The sequence below is a fragment of the Gadus morhua genome, chromosome 8 (genome assembly GCF_902167405.1).
Source record: "Gadus morhua chromosome 8, gadMor3.0, whole genome shotgun sequence".
NCBI lineage: Eukaryota > Metazoa > Chordata > Actinopteri > Gadiformes > Gadidae > Gadus > Gadus morhua.
Genome location: NC_044055.1, coordinates 22,005,747 through 22,019,740, shown reverse-complemented (window position 1 = coordinate 22,019,740; position 13,994 = coordinate 22,005,747). Strand labels below are relative to the sequence as shown.

The 13,994-nt window shown below is 43.2% G+C and overlaps 1 protein-coding gene across 2 annotated transcripts in view; it reads left to right on the top strand.

Annotated features, from left to right (window-relative positions):
* The window catches only part of ints15 (integrator complex subunit 15), a 7,372-nt gene extending 1,164 nt beyond the window's left edge, over nucleotides 1-6,208 (top strand). For both annotated transcript variants that reach the window (XM_030364402.1, XM_030364403.1), the window contains exons 3-8: nucleotides 133-354; nucleotides 1,829-1,994; nucleotides 2,605-2,882; nucleotides 3,647-3,884; nucleotides 5,369-5,408; nucleotides 5,619-6,208. In XM_030364402.1, the coding sequence (XP_030220262.1) occupies nucleotides 133-354; nucleotides 1,829-1,994; nucleotides 2,605-2,882; nucleotides 3,647-3,884; nucleotides 5,369-5,408; nucleotides 5,619-5,808 (1,134 nt within the window). In that variant the 3' untranslated portion in view covers nucleotides 5,809-6,208. The remainder of the gene's footprint in view (nucleotides 1-132; nucleotides 355-1,828; nucleotides 1,995-2,604; nucleotides 2,883-3,646; nucleotides 3,885-5,368; nucleotides 5,409-5,618) is intronic.
* The last annotated feature ends 7,786 nt before the right edge of the window (nucleotides 6,209-13,994 follow it).

Sequence of the window (13,994 nt, the reverse complement as noted above, 5' to 3'; positions counted from 1 at the left end):
ATCGTAAATCAGTGATTTGGTTCAGAATGAATTCAGGAATTACACCGCCAATTACAACTTAACTACATGATACATTAGCTTTGTATACATTTAAACCTCTCATGTATATGTCCTGTGTGTTTGTGCCTCCAGAGGATGAGTGCCTTGCAGGAGCTGCAGCTGCTGGAGATCATGTGCAGCTGCTTCCAGGAGCAGAGCCGCGACACCGTCCGCCAGCTCATGTTCTCCGCCCTCTTCAGTCTCCAGGGCAACCAGGCGGACGAGAGCCGCATGGCGCTGCTCAGCAAGCTGGTGTCGATGTCCGTCGCCGTGGGACGTGTGCCCATATTGGAGTGCGCCGCCACCTGGCTACAGGTGCGTGTTGTCCTTCAGAAATCTTGACACACACACACTGTACACGCTGGCACACACGTACACCCTGGAGTACACACACACACACACACACTGGCGTAGGGCTGGGCGATATGGACCAAAACTAATATCTCAATAGTTTTAGTTCGAATGGCGATATACGATATTATAACGATATTTTGAATAAAATGGGTAAAGTGTGTAGTTTTAACGCCCATCCACAAGTATTCACCATCCACCATTTTTTCGGTTTAGTATTTTATTTTTTTGCTCAACGTAGCACAGCTGTGCTTTAACAACAGATATGTAAGGGATAATGTATACAACGCCGGTCAATATCGGGAAAATAAGCCCCGACAGGGCGAACAGGCCGGACAGGACAGGTCCTGCTTCGCCCTGAAGGGGCTTATTTTCGATAATGACCGACGACGTTCTATACATTATCCCGCTTATAACACGGCTACTTGCCTAACAAAAAATAACTTCATGGTGTGTCTTTTTACAATTTATTTGTAACCAGCATTCGTAGTGTTGATCAGCAGAGAAATAGTCTGCCAAAGACGTTGATGTCGCTTAGCAACCGAAGACGCTGGGGCTGACAAGTTACCGCACTACTTGAGGAGTGATACCAAAGACGTCATTAGAGGCAAAAAAACCTTTGTTTGCATTGACAGCGATCAATTGTACTTAGCAACGGTGAATTATAAAATATCAATTCACCGCCTGAAGTTGTGAAGGGCCCATGCAAGTGAACGGAGCGTTCCACGGCATTGACAAGAGCCGTGTAATAAAAAAACAATAGTGTTGCCTGTTTGAAACATACAGAACCCGCACAGGGGAGGCAGTGGGTCTGCTTATAGGTCGGAATATGGTCGGAATGAAGCGGCCACCGATTCTTGACAGGCTGGGTACTTATTCTTACACACAAACAGCCTCGGCCATTACTTCACTCTAACTGACACATACGCTACCGCTCGCTCTCCTAACACACACACACACGCGCGCGCGCGCTGCCAGGGATATGCGTACGATATTTTCTCATGCTCACAAGATACTTTTTCGTAAGCACCAGATACTTTCTTGTGAGCGCCAGATACATTTGCCTGAGAACCAGATACTTTCTCGTGCGCACGAGAAACGTTAAAAACCCTTTACGGGTTCCGTATTCTCTACCAACATGATTTGGTCAAAGTTTGTTGTGATGCGTAACGTGGGTGGGAGAACACTACGTACAAGTAAGGGGCGGGATGGAGCAGCTGAACATGGCTTGTAGGCTCAGAGAGCGCTCGCAAGGCAACATCAAAATAACATACAATGTACCGTTATGGCGATATTGTCTCAACCACATATCTCTTTCAAAAATATACCGGTATAAATGTTACTACCGGTATATCGCCCAGCCCTATACTGGCGTACACGGCAATGCAAGATTCAAATCTTTGGGCGAGTCCAAACAGTGCTGTGTGTGTGTCTCCAGAGGAGCCACCGGGTTTACTGCGTGAGGCTGGCCCGGGTGCTGGTGGACGACTACTGCAGCCTGGTGCCGGGCTCCATGTCCACGCTTCAGAACATCCACAGCTCCAGCCCGCGCTTCTGCTGCCAGTTCGTCACCGCCGTCACCACCCTCTACGACCTCACCACAGGTAGCCGGCACGCCACAGGACCGCTGGTGGTGGTGTGAATGTGTGTCCGCATGTGTCAGAGGTGGTAGTGTAGTTAGTCACACGGAACGGGAGCCAGGCTGGTAAAGCGACAGACTGGTGAAAAGGTAGGGCCAGACGCTATAGGGCTCTATTGGGCCCTATAGCTTCCCCTGTAGGCCCTAAAGTGTCTGTGATTATGTAATGACGGCGGGATAAAAACACACAAACACAGTACCCGCAAGGTATTTCTGGACAACAGGGAAAGCTTAGTTTATTTATAAGTTTGCTTATAATTGTGTCACTTTTCAAGCTTCTTTCGACATTCAATAATGATATTATTGGAAATGTTTCCATTAGAGTAATCTTTATCGACTTAACATCCAAATTGGTAATAAGACATCAAGGGTTAACGTCTAAGAAGAGGAGTTGATACTCATGAGCACATTCGGCAAGCAGGACATTGAATATTTTGATTTTTTCGATTTCCTTTTTCATTCTCTTGTGATCCCTTTGGCGATAAGTGGTCAATTTCTCCCTGACATACAAACTGTGATCTTCACAATGAGGTGACTGAGTGGACCATCTGGTATGCTGCTCTTTGTCTCTGCAGAGGATCTCACACCTCCCCTAGAGCTCCTCCAGATGATCGTGTCGTGGCTCCAGGACGACCCTCACCTAGTCCTCATCACTCTGCTGAACTCGCCCCTCTCTGGCAGCCAGCCAATCAGCTCGCTGGACCTCACGCCGCTGGGCGGGCTAGTGCGCTGGTGTGTCAAAGCGCCGTTGGCCTACAGGAGAGGGAAGAAGCAGGGGCTGACCAATGGGACGTCGGACAGCGAGACGGAGGCGGGGCCGCTGTTCTCCACGCTGCACCTCAGCGTGCTACAGGTGCGAGGAGCTGTGGAAGACGCTTGGTCGTGAACCATGTTATCATTTAAACCAAACATGGTCATGAACGCATACATTCTTAGCATGGCGGGCCACTATGGGAATCAAACCCCTTAACCCGGCAGTGTTGATGCCCATTTTCTACCAGTTGAGCATCGAGGGCAACGTCTCATCAGCAATGTTGGACATCTGTAGTGAAAGGGTGGATGAAGACACAAGCCTGTTTTATCTCTTCAATATTTGTATTAAGCCTCTTCTGAAATCTTTGATGAAACGCCTTTATTATGTCCCCTTTTGAAAGCTTTTGTAACAAGTGCTTTACATCATGACAAGCAGCCACGCTGAGAGCTCTAACAACACACTAGGGCTCACGTACAGTGGACCAAAGCTAAAGGTCTCCCTGACTCCTCACAGACAGTGGACCAAAGCTAAAGGTCTCCCTGACTCCTCACAGACAGTGGACCAAAGCTAAAGGTCTCCCTGACTCCTCACAGACAGTGGACCAAAGCTAAAGGTCTCCCTGACTCCTCAGACAGTGGACCAAAGCTAAAGGTCTCCCTGACTCCTCAGACAGTAGACCAAAGCTAAAGGTCTCCCTGACTCCTCAGACAGTAGACCAAAGCTAAAGGTCTCCCTGACTCCTCAGACAGTGGACCAAAGCTAAAGGTCTCCCTGACTCCCCACAGACAGTGGACCAAAGCTAAAGGTCTCCCTGACTCCTCAGACAGTAGACCAAAGCTAAAGGTCTCCCTGACTCCTCACAGGTGCTGATGCTGCTCCCCAACATCCTCAACGAGAAGGGGCTGTTTGGCCGCCTCGCACTCCTCCAGCTGGAGACCCTGGCCACGCTGACCTCCGACCTCTCGCGCCTGCTGGACCAGGCCGACAAGCACGGCCACGGCCCGTCGAGCGATGCCCACGTCCTCTCCCAGCTGGTCCTGGACCGCCTGGCCCAGGCCCTGCAGGTGGCGCTGGCCAACGGGGCACTGCTCTGCTCTAGAGGTGAGAGAAAAACACTGGAAGGTTGCTAGTTCAATCCCCGGCTCCTCTTCTCTGTGATTGTCGAGGTGTCCCTGAGCAAGATGCCTCACTGCTGCTCCCGACGAGCCGGGGTTGACTCCGCCGTCGGTGTGTAAATGAATGGTGGTCGTAAGTCACTTTTGATAAAAAAAGAAAAATGTAAATGCTGCTTTGCAACAGTGAGACTTAAATGCACAACAATGACCATGAACTGTCACTCAATCTTTTTAATCTGAGGCTTAGTTACCACAGTGGCTGCCTTCAGGTAGAGGACCCGAGAGCAGCGTGGCTGTCTTTTTCTGTGCCTGCGCATATGGAGACGTGCAGAGCCTAAGGACCCAAATACTTAAATGTTAAAAATAATACTAATCTTGAAAATAGTCCCAGAAGTTGTCCAGCGGTCGTATTGTTCTACACAAAAGTGTTTCTTCAGGGATTGATTAGACTTTTGATAAGGAAGGCAAGAACGTTATAGTTTTTTCTTTGGTATTCAGGGGGAATTGCTTATTTTGATCATTTAAGTTATTTTTAATTGTGTGCCAATAGTTTTTTTGTTTTTTTTCGCCATTAATGCCTTTTTTTTTGATTTTTAAAAGAAACCTTTTGCCTCAAAAAAACTTTGCCTCAGTTATGGATATATTTCACATCCTGTTTCTCTCATCACTTTTCATGCTCATAAAAGGTTGTAATGTATATGATGGATCCCCACGTACTCATCCATCACCCCCTGTATATCCCCATTCAGTAGATGACATGCTAGTGGTTTTCTAGAAAACCACTAAAAAAAAGAAACAAATATCTGCACGCTTCAATGTATTTACACACACACACACACACACACACACACACACACACACACACACACACACACACACACACACACGCGCGCGCGCGCACACACTAGTGGAGGTATTAGAGTCGCCGTAACGCCCGCTTTTTGTCGGCCTTCTTCTTCCCGGCGGCGCTGGTACTGCTCAATCACAAAACGTAAAAAAAAAAAAAAAAAAAATTAAACCTGTCAAAACTTGACGACCATTTTGATTATTAAAACTAGGTCTGCTTATTGATTTGCTGTACAAACTGTAGATGGTTGATACATTTTGGATATTAAAAAGGTTGGAAAAGTCTGCTAAGCGTCCTTTGTACCTACTTTATGAGATTAGAAAGCTGAATATATGAACCAAAAGCTTAATGATTCGTCACCACGAGTGAGCTACTACAAGCTACCACACAATTCCTGTCGGGGCTTAATAGAGTACATCTTATTCATATTGCCTCCGTGCCGTGGTGAGGAACGCACCCAGACATTTAAATTACGGGCTGATGTTGGGAAGCAGTAGGCAAGCAACCTTGGGCAAACAATGGTGTAACATTCAGATGAGCTTTGTTTGAAAATAATGAGATACGAGCTGAGATCGTTTATTTTGGGAACCAGTCGCTGATGTCTTGTTGTTATTTCTCAACAGAGGACCTCAGAGCAATCTGTTCCCGGCTTCCACACAACAAGTAAGGCAAACCTTTTCTTAATCACACGCATTTTAGTTTCATCAGAAAATCAACGATACTATTCCAAAATATCAGATGACAAATGTACTGTATCACTGTGTGTGTGTGTGTGTGTGTGTGTGTGTGTGTGTGTGTGTGTGTGTGTGTGTGTGTGTGTGTGTGTGTGTGTGTGTGTGTGTGTGTGTGTGTGTGTGTGTGTGTGGTCAACAGTCTGCTGCAGCTGGTGATGTCGGGGCCGGTCATGTACTACAACAACATCCACACGCCACCCATGGCCTTCAGCCCCCACTCCCCCATCCCCTCCCACCCCACCCACCAGCCCCTGGCCTCCCCTCACTCCCAGTACCCCGCCCAGCCCTTCATGGCGGCCATGCCCTTCCCCTATCGCCCCAACCACTGAAATAAACGCTGTACGTGTGTGCATGTTAGAACCGGGACTAATCGTGTGTGTGTGTGTGTGTGTGTGTGTATGCACACACGTACCTCCGAGAAGGACCTGAGAGAGAGTGACCTGAGCGAGAGTGACGAGGGGTGATATTATTTGTGTGTGCGTGGTATGGTTGTGCGTAAGTCACAACCCTATGCCACAGGGTTGTGACCCATGGCGACCCTTTGACGGGTGATGTGAGCGGGTGTACATCAGGCCTGCGGGCCTCAGGCTTGGAGCGGTGTGTCTGACCTGTTATGTAGTTTGATGTATCAAGGGTTGGTAAGACTTCAACATGCATTGACTCACTTCAGGTCATGTCTTATATTTTGAGGCCGATACTTTTGTTGAATAAAAATATTTTTTTACTCGATTTCTTTTTTTTAGATGCTGTTCCTCGTTTCCTCCACTGGTGGTCACTGTTCCGCTATCCGTCTTAACAGTCTGTCTTGGTATGCAAATATTGGTTATTTTTAAATATTTGTATATGGACCATATTTGGTCCATATGGTATTATGAACCTTCCATGGCATGCGATCACATGAAAAACAAGACGCATTGCCTTAAACAGAATAGAGATATGTTTTTTCAGCCTAAGACCAAAATATTTATTGCATATATAATACAATTTATCTTTAACTTTGGTATGGATACCAAAGTATTAGCAGTTTAAGAATACTAACAGAAAATTATATGAGAAATGGTGTTTTTAATTGGAGACCAAAGTACAAGAAAAAGTGAGAAGATACAAATGACCAACAAGACCAAATGTGTACTTCTTTAAAATCTTCACAATATCTTCAGTTATTGAGCGCAAAAATAACCATGAGCTTCCGAAAGTTATTGGTGACGAAAGTCGTGAAAAGGGCCTTCAAGGTGTACCGTTATGCTTGGCCTGTGTTGACGTTGATAAGATATCAGTGGTTTACAGCTGCATGCCAAATACGTCCAGCCCAGCCATCACTGGTCCCCCCTGCCCTCGTCCCCGATGGGATTGCATCATCCAACCGCTCATGATCTGTTGTGTAGGGGGAAACTCCTTCACTGCAGGTGAAATGTCATCGTTATCGTTTGATTAACTTCTACCATTAAATCTTGTTATGTTACTGTGTTACGTTCTGTAACTCATAATTTATAGAACTGCCACTCCTTAACCTTTATTTAACTATGGAAGGACAGAAAACACATTTAAAAAAGAACAATGTGTTGTTGAAAACTGTTAACACTTCACACCCCCAGCCTTCGAGAACAGGATGTTTCTATTTGAACTAGTATATTTGTATTATCCTCAGTATTATTCTCCAGACACACAATGAGTCTTCGTCTGTTGAGCCTGTTATTCTATTGCAGTCATCTTCAATGTGCAGTGGTAATTTGTTTAGTGTGCAACTTTTCAACAAGGAAACGGTTGTTCAGATTTGGTTAAAATAACTTTTTAGTCACACTGGCCGCCTGCGCCCAAATAAAGGTTGCTCACAGCAGCTGTAGCCACAGTCTGATAGAATCAGTTCCCGCTACATGGGTGTACAGGTGTGCCTGTGGTTCACTTCTCTGTGTCAGCACTAGCCGTAGACATGGGTTTCCTGTGGAAGAAATGTCTCGAGCCAAAGAACACATCTGAATCAAAGCTGAAAGGAGGCAGAAGTGCCGAGATTATTTTTTCAAAAGCCAGCTGCAGTTCAATTTAAATCTCTAAATTAATGTGGCAATCATGGCGAAAAGGTTTAAGTTTAAAAGAATGAATTGTGGATGTAATTAATAATGATAATAGGATCATTTATGGACTCATTGTTGTTTTTCATGTATATCTGTTACTCGGGTTTGTTTTTGAGTTTAACTAGGCCTAAAATTTAGGAATTAATTAAACTATTTTCAGCTTCTTCATTTTTTTAAAATATTTCTAAGAAACAGGTCATTAGAAGCATTAATCTTACATATTCTAAAACATACACATACGATGGCCTTTTATTACCTCTGTTCGTTAACACACTGCTTCAGAGCAGATGCAGGGTCCATATGTGTCAAAGGGGGTAAAGCCACCAATCTGTTGAATTTAGCAAATTGGATTGGATTTATCATGGTTTTAGAAGCCTTCCAACATGAAACTTCGAAGAAACCGTGTTGTATAAATACATTACCCCTGTCATTTGGATAGATTGTATTAGGGATGTCAGTGGAACCTAGTGGGGAAAAAAATGGGGGCTAAAACTAACATTTTCTTCTGTTGTCATGGGGCAACAGCCCTAATCTACCTCAAAGAGGAGCTTAAGAAACATCCAAATCGTATAATTTATTTCTCAGAAGCACTTGAAGCATTTGTGAAAGAAGAGAGACAATAAACTATACTTAAGGTCTATGTGGCGATTGAGCCTTTTGAGTGATAGGGAACGGAAAACATCCCAACCTCGCACGCAGATGTGCTGGGTGTGGATTTAAGATGGAATAAGATGAAAATATCATTACAACCCTCCTCAACAAGCTTTACATCCGTGTGTGTGTTCTGTTATAATGTTCTGTTAACAAATCCTTTCTTATTTTGTTATTGCTTAAGACTTTGTGTGTGGGCGGGTGCATGCATGCATCGTGCGCGAGTGTGTGAGTACATGCGCATGACTTATTCCAAACTAGAGCTCAATTTTTAGCAAATTAAACTCTGAACCTTTGTTGCCTGACTGCCTGAACAAACCCTGAACCTTTGGCGTACAACCAGAAGTGATTACACAAACAGAGGGGCATTGGAAAATGAATTCCTCTCTTCAAGGAGCTTTTGCATTCTTGGACTGAGAACACATGCAACTACAACAACGATTTGCTGGGGCCTGGATGTCGCTAACCTTTCACAACCCCTAAATCCTTTATATGGGACCACTCGTTCCATGGCAGGATGGGGATAAATTACCAGAGGCGTCGGTTGTTCTGTGAAAGGGCTGCAGGAGACTAGCATGGTCTGGAAATTACAAGTCTTAAACACAATCTCCTGTCTCATCTTTCCAGTGTCTATGTTTATCGGTGTAATTGCGATAACTTAAAAAACATTACTTCAGGTTTAGTCTTCAATAGGCTGTCCCCAAGCTTGAGAGAAAGAGAATGAATATATGTGAGAAAGGGATTTAGAAAAAGGCCCTGTTCACCAAAATCTGTGTGAATAAACATATAATTACTAAAAAATAACCATAACAGCATTTACTGTCCTGTTGATAAAATAGGGCCATTCGGATAAACAGATAATTACGCTGTCGGTGAAAAACTCACACCTGCCAAGTAGCCTATCAACTTGTTTACGGTGATTAATAAATGATTTACCCACACTGGCTCCTGCTTTTCTGTGGCCTTCAGACAATGATGATTCTGTGAATCCCAGAGACTGATGGTTTCTCCACACTGTCTGACCGTTTGGACATAACACAAGGTCACACAAAAACACGGACAAAACAATTTGCACCATGCAACAATTTCGAAATGATAATCCTCCTGCTCTGCCCATTTTTATTGCTCCCATCTTCCGTGGAAGTGTCTGACTTTTAGCAGAGAAGTATAATCATAGCTTCTGCACAGGTTAAAAAGTTCAGAAAATAACTATAAACTAGCTATAACTAAAGCTATTTATAATATAGGCCTATTATTTACACTGAGCCTGGTTATAACCTGGCTGAACAGGTCAGACCTGACTTAAATGCATTCTGGTGTTGCTATTTTTACAGCTCTAACTGCTGGGAAATATCACTCCCCTCATTCTGAACTGGAAACTTCAGTTGACAATGAAACTATTGAGTATGGAGGACAAATTGTGCCACGGAAAGAAACAATGAATGTTTACTATGCTATCCTTTTAAAGATTGAAGAATTGGTAAAACCATTATTGAATATTCTCTTGAAGCATTAACTAAAGCAGTCAACAAAATACATATCAATTTGACAATTAAGAGTTGGATTTACAAAAACTTTTACTATTATTAAACTGCTTTGAAAACATTTCAAAGAATTTAATGACTATAGAATTCGCCTCAAAAGACTTTTAAACTAATTTGAATCATCCCTTTCTTTGGTTGTTTTCCGTATTAATTTCCTTATTGCTAATTCTTTCGCACGCTTCTACAAAGACTTAAGTCTTTGTATAAGTATAGAAGGATAAAGGCTCATAAAAGACAATTGCCTTTTATGAGCCCTCATAATTTTAACAGTCAAATATATCTGTAATTCACACAACTGAATTAGATATATCTGTAATTCACACAAATGAATTAGATATATCTGTAATTCAAACAACTGAATTAGAAATATCTTTAATTCACACAACTGAATTTGATATATCTGTAATAAACAAAGTTTAATTAGATATATCTGTAATTCACAAAACTGAATTACAAATATCAGTATCGCCCCTGCCTGCTTCACAATGGCTGGCTATGGGCATTCAAAACACCCCTTAATGGGGAACTATGCAACTTTTTTGGCTTAATTTACATTAACATAACAGGTTAAGAGCAGGCCCGTCGCGAGAAGGCAAGCAAACCAAGCAGTTGCTTGGGGCCCCGAGCTGGCCTGGGGCCCCAAGACAACGACAAGCTGTGTGAGCGCCCCTTTGATAGTCAATGCAGTAAAGAGCAATGACACTGTTATCGGGATCCCCCTCGAGTTATTGTGATTGTTCTATAACACTTTATGGGTCGATTGGTCGCTGTTTCGACTCCCCCTAGCGCATATCGGCGGAAAAAGGGAATATGCAAGTTTCTGCCGAGGCCCGGCACTCACTATCGCGGGAGTCTCGGGTCTCGCAAAGCACCGAATTGCTTTACGGCACTACAGACCCACAAACACGGAACCGGCTCGACATAAACACAAGTAGCGAAGGGATTGTTACATTCATCATGGATCAGCCGACTAAAAAGAGACAGAGAAACCCAATGTCGGAGAGAGAAAAGGGAGACTGACCGACAGAGAGGCCAGACACGAGTAAACGTTTCATTTGTTCAATAATACACACTTTGGTTAGAAAAATATTTATTTGGGATATTGAAAGAAATGCAAGTGACAGTTCTTCATGGTTTGTTTTTCGCCTTACGGCTATTGTGTAACATCTTCTTGAGGGTTCTCTGGATTTCCTCGTAACACGTACCCGCACAAGTTCCGATGTGGGTGGTGGCTGTACCGGGGCAGGCAGGCCGAGCCGTCTTGGGTCATCAAGCCTCAAGCCACATAACAATGCTGTTTGCTAACGCTTGTAACCTTGAAAAAATACAAAGCGATCTATTTACAAACAAGTTTACAAGCGGGGAACTACACCAAAGGTATAACATGGCTAAAGCTATAATGGAGGTTCACGTATCATAACAGTTCTGTTACCAACGAATATGTGCTAACTAGCAGCTCTCGTGCAGGGTACTGCATTATATGGCCAGCCCAGCCGGACATATCGCATGATATAGGCTATACACTCTTAGAAAAAGCCCTGTATGTTTCTAGCTACAAAACTTGATGAGGAACATCAACGAACACCACTAACCATTTGATGAGTTTCACATTTCTGAAAACCAACATCAAGGGGTGTTTGTGAATGCCCATAGCCCGCCTTTGTGAGGCAGGCAGGGGCGATTCGAAATAAGCCAAATACTCGAGACAGGACCAATATTAAAAATTTCGGTGTTAACAACTCTTTTTCATCCGGGGCCAACCAGTAAGGGGGCTCAATGTTCAAAAAACCGGAATTGTCCTTTAAGCTTGGAGGAAAGTGCTTTGAACGCTCTGTTGAGTCTGAGTTTACGCTCTGAGCTTCGTGTGGAAGTAAAGCTACCCGAGTCCTACGAGTTCATGTCACAAAAATGGCTGCCCATTTCGCTGTCATTACATTGATAGACTTCTAACATTTGCATTACGATACATTATAGCTTACAATTAAATACATCACCTAAATAAATCCTCGCTCATGTTCAACCATTGCAAGCACTTCATAATAACAAGTATGGATGCCCACAGGGACCTCTTTGCGCTTCTTTGCTGAATCAGATGAATCAGTTATTAGAACTGTTTGCAATGGTTGAATGGTTGAAATTATCAGGTGAAGTTTATAATAGTAAGCTATAATGTATCGTAATGCAAATGTTAGAATGGGTGTTAAGTTCTCCTCTAGTGCTTGCTGCAAGTTCACTTTGGTCTATCAATGAAATGGGCAGCCATTGTTGTCAAGCGATCTCAGAGGACTCCGGAAGCTTTAATTCCACACGAAACTCAGAGCGAAAACTATGACCCAACAGAGTGTTCAAAGCACTTTCCTCCGACCTTAAGGTCCAAACCTCTGAACCTTCCGGAAACTCAGACCGTTTTAAAGGCTGCATAAGTGTTATGGTTAATGCTCCATTTAAAGCATATCTGATACATATTTGGCCTCTTATAATGCCCCTGGGCACCATACTTCAAAGCTCCCCCACCCCCCCCACCCCCACCACATGCTGTCCCCCTGAAAAAAATATCAGACATAATTAAGGGGATTTCTCAAATGTAATTTACTAACTTGATCAGTATGGTCAGTGAGCAATATATTCAAATGTCCCAATTAAAAATGTCTATCAATTCAAAAAGCACAGCACAGCACTATGGTTTGGTTTGGTCTCCTCCTCAGATAGGCAAGTAACTCCTTCAATGTCTCAAGCGGCTGCATTGTCTAAAGTTATGTCATGCCTTGAACCTGGTTAGTATGCTATACCAAACATTTGTCATAATCGCGGTCTTCAATTTCTCATGTTGAGCGTTTGCGCATTTGTGCGCACTTGTGGACCAACTAAATTCTGACAGATTGGGGAAGGAGGGAGTAATAGTACGGAAGAGGATTAGAGCCACACATGTAAAAAAAAATTAAATGACAAATGACAAACACACACACACACACACACACACACACACACACACAGACACACACACACACACACACACACACACACACACACACACACAGACACACACGCACACACACATGCACACACGTTAAACACACTGGTAAAGCAATAGGAGCCTGCATTGGCTAAAGTTGTTGGGATGCACGTTATTTTATAACAGGGCAAGTTGTGCATTACAATGCAAACACGACAATAATTGGCACCGTTCTTGCGCACTCAGAAGAACATGAACTGAATAAATGCCAGGTATATAGCATATTGGAGACGGGCACACAATCAGTGCATTTGCAAATGAGAGCCTGCAGTATGACCGATCTTGTGACATTATTTAACCATCCATCTACAGCTAATACGATCAGACAGATACATCATTGATCACATAAAAGCCCACAACAAGCCCAACATCACCACGCCAGGTGCGCTCTCTCTCGCACATTCACACAATCACTCCCACTTCTCCAACTCCAAGGCAAAGCTGTTTCACTAAGACCACAAACAACCACAACTAACCAGCCTACATATCCACAACAATGCACAACAATCAGTTCTATACATTGTGTCTATCTTCTGTTTGGCGCACATGGCTAATTTGCATACTTGCACAGGACTGTCGGCTCCGCTTGTCAAAAAAATAGAACGTATTTGTGAATAAATGCTTTGAATTCTGAATACTGGACTTGGTGAGCTTGGTGAGTTGGCTATGGGACGTGCACTTTTACCGCGCCATTCTAGGGCCGGATTGTGGCCTTCTTGGCTTTCCATAGGTTTCCTCCTACTGCATAAAGCAAAGTGTCTCTCCCACGGAGGTTGGTCCTTACAGATAACCGTAGTTCTGACTTTAAAGTCAGAATTCTGACTTTTTTCTCAGAATTCTGAGAAAAGAGTCCTGAGAGTACGGAAGAGGATTAGGGCCACACATGTAAAAAAAAATTAAATTCTGACTTTAATCTCAGAATTCTGAGAATAAAGTCAGAATTCTGACTTTAATCTCAGAATTCTGAGAAAAAAGTCAGAATTCTGAGATTAAAGTCAGAATTCTGACTTTTTATCTCAGAATTCTGAGATTAATGTCAGAATTCTGAGATTAATGTCAGAATTCTGACTTTATTCTCAGAATTCTGAGATTAAAGTCAGAATTTAATTTTTTTTTACATGTGTGGCCCTAATCCTCTTCCGTACTCTTCCGTATTATAGTGTTCATCTTGATTTATTTATCTTATTATTATTATTATTATTATTATTATTATTATTATTATTATTATCCTTATT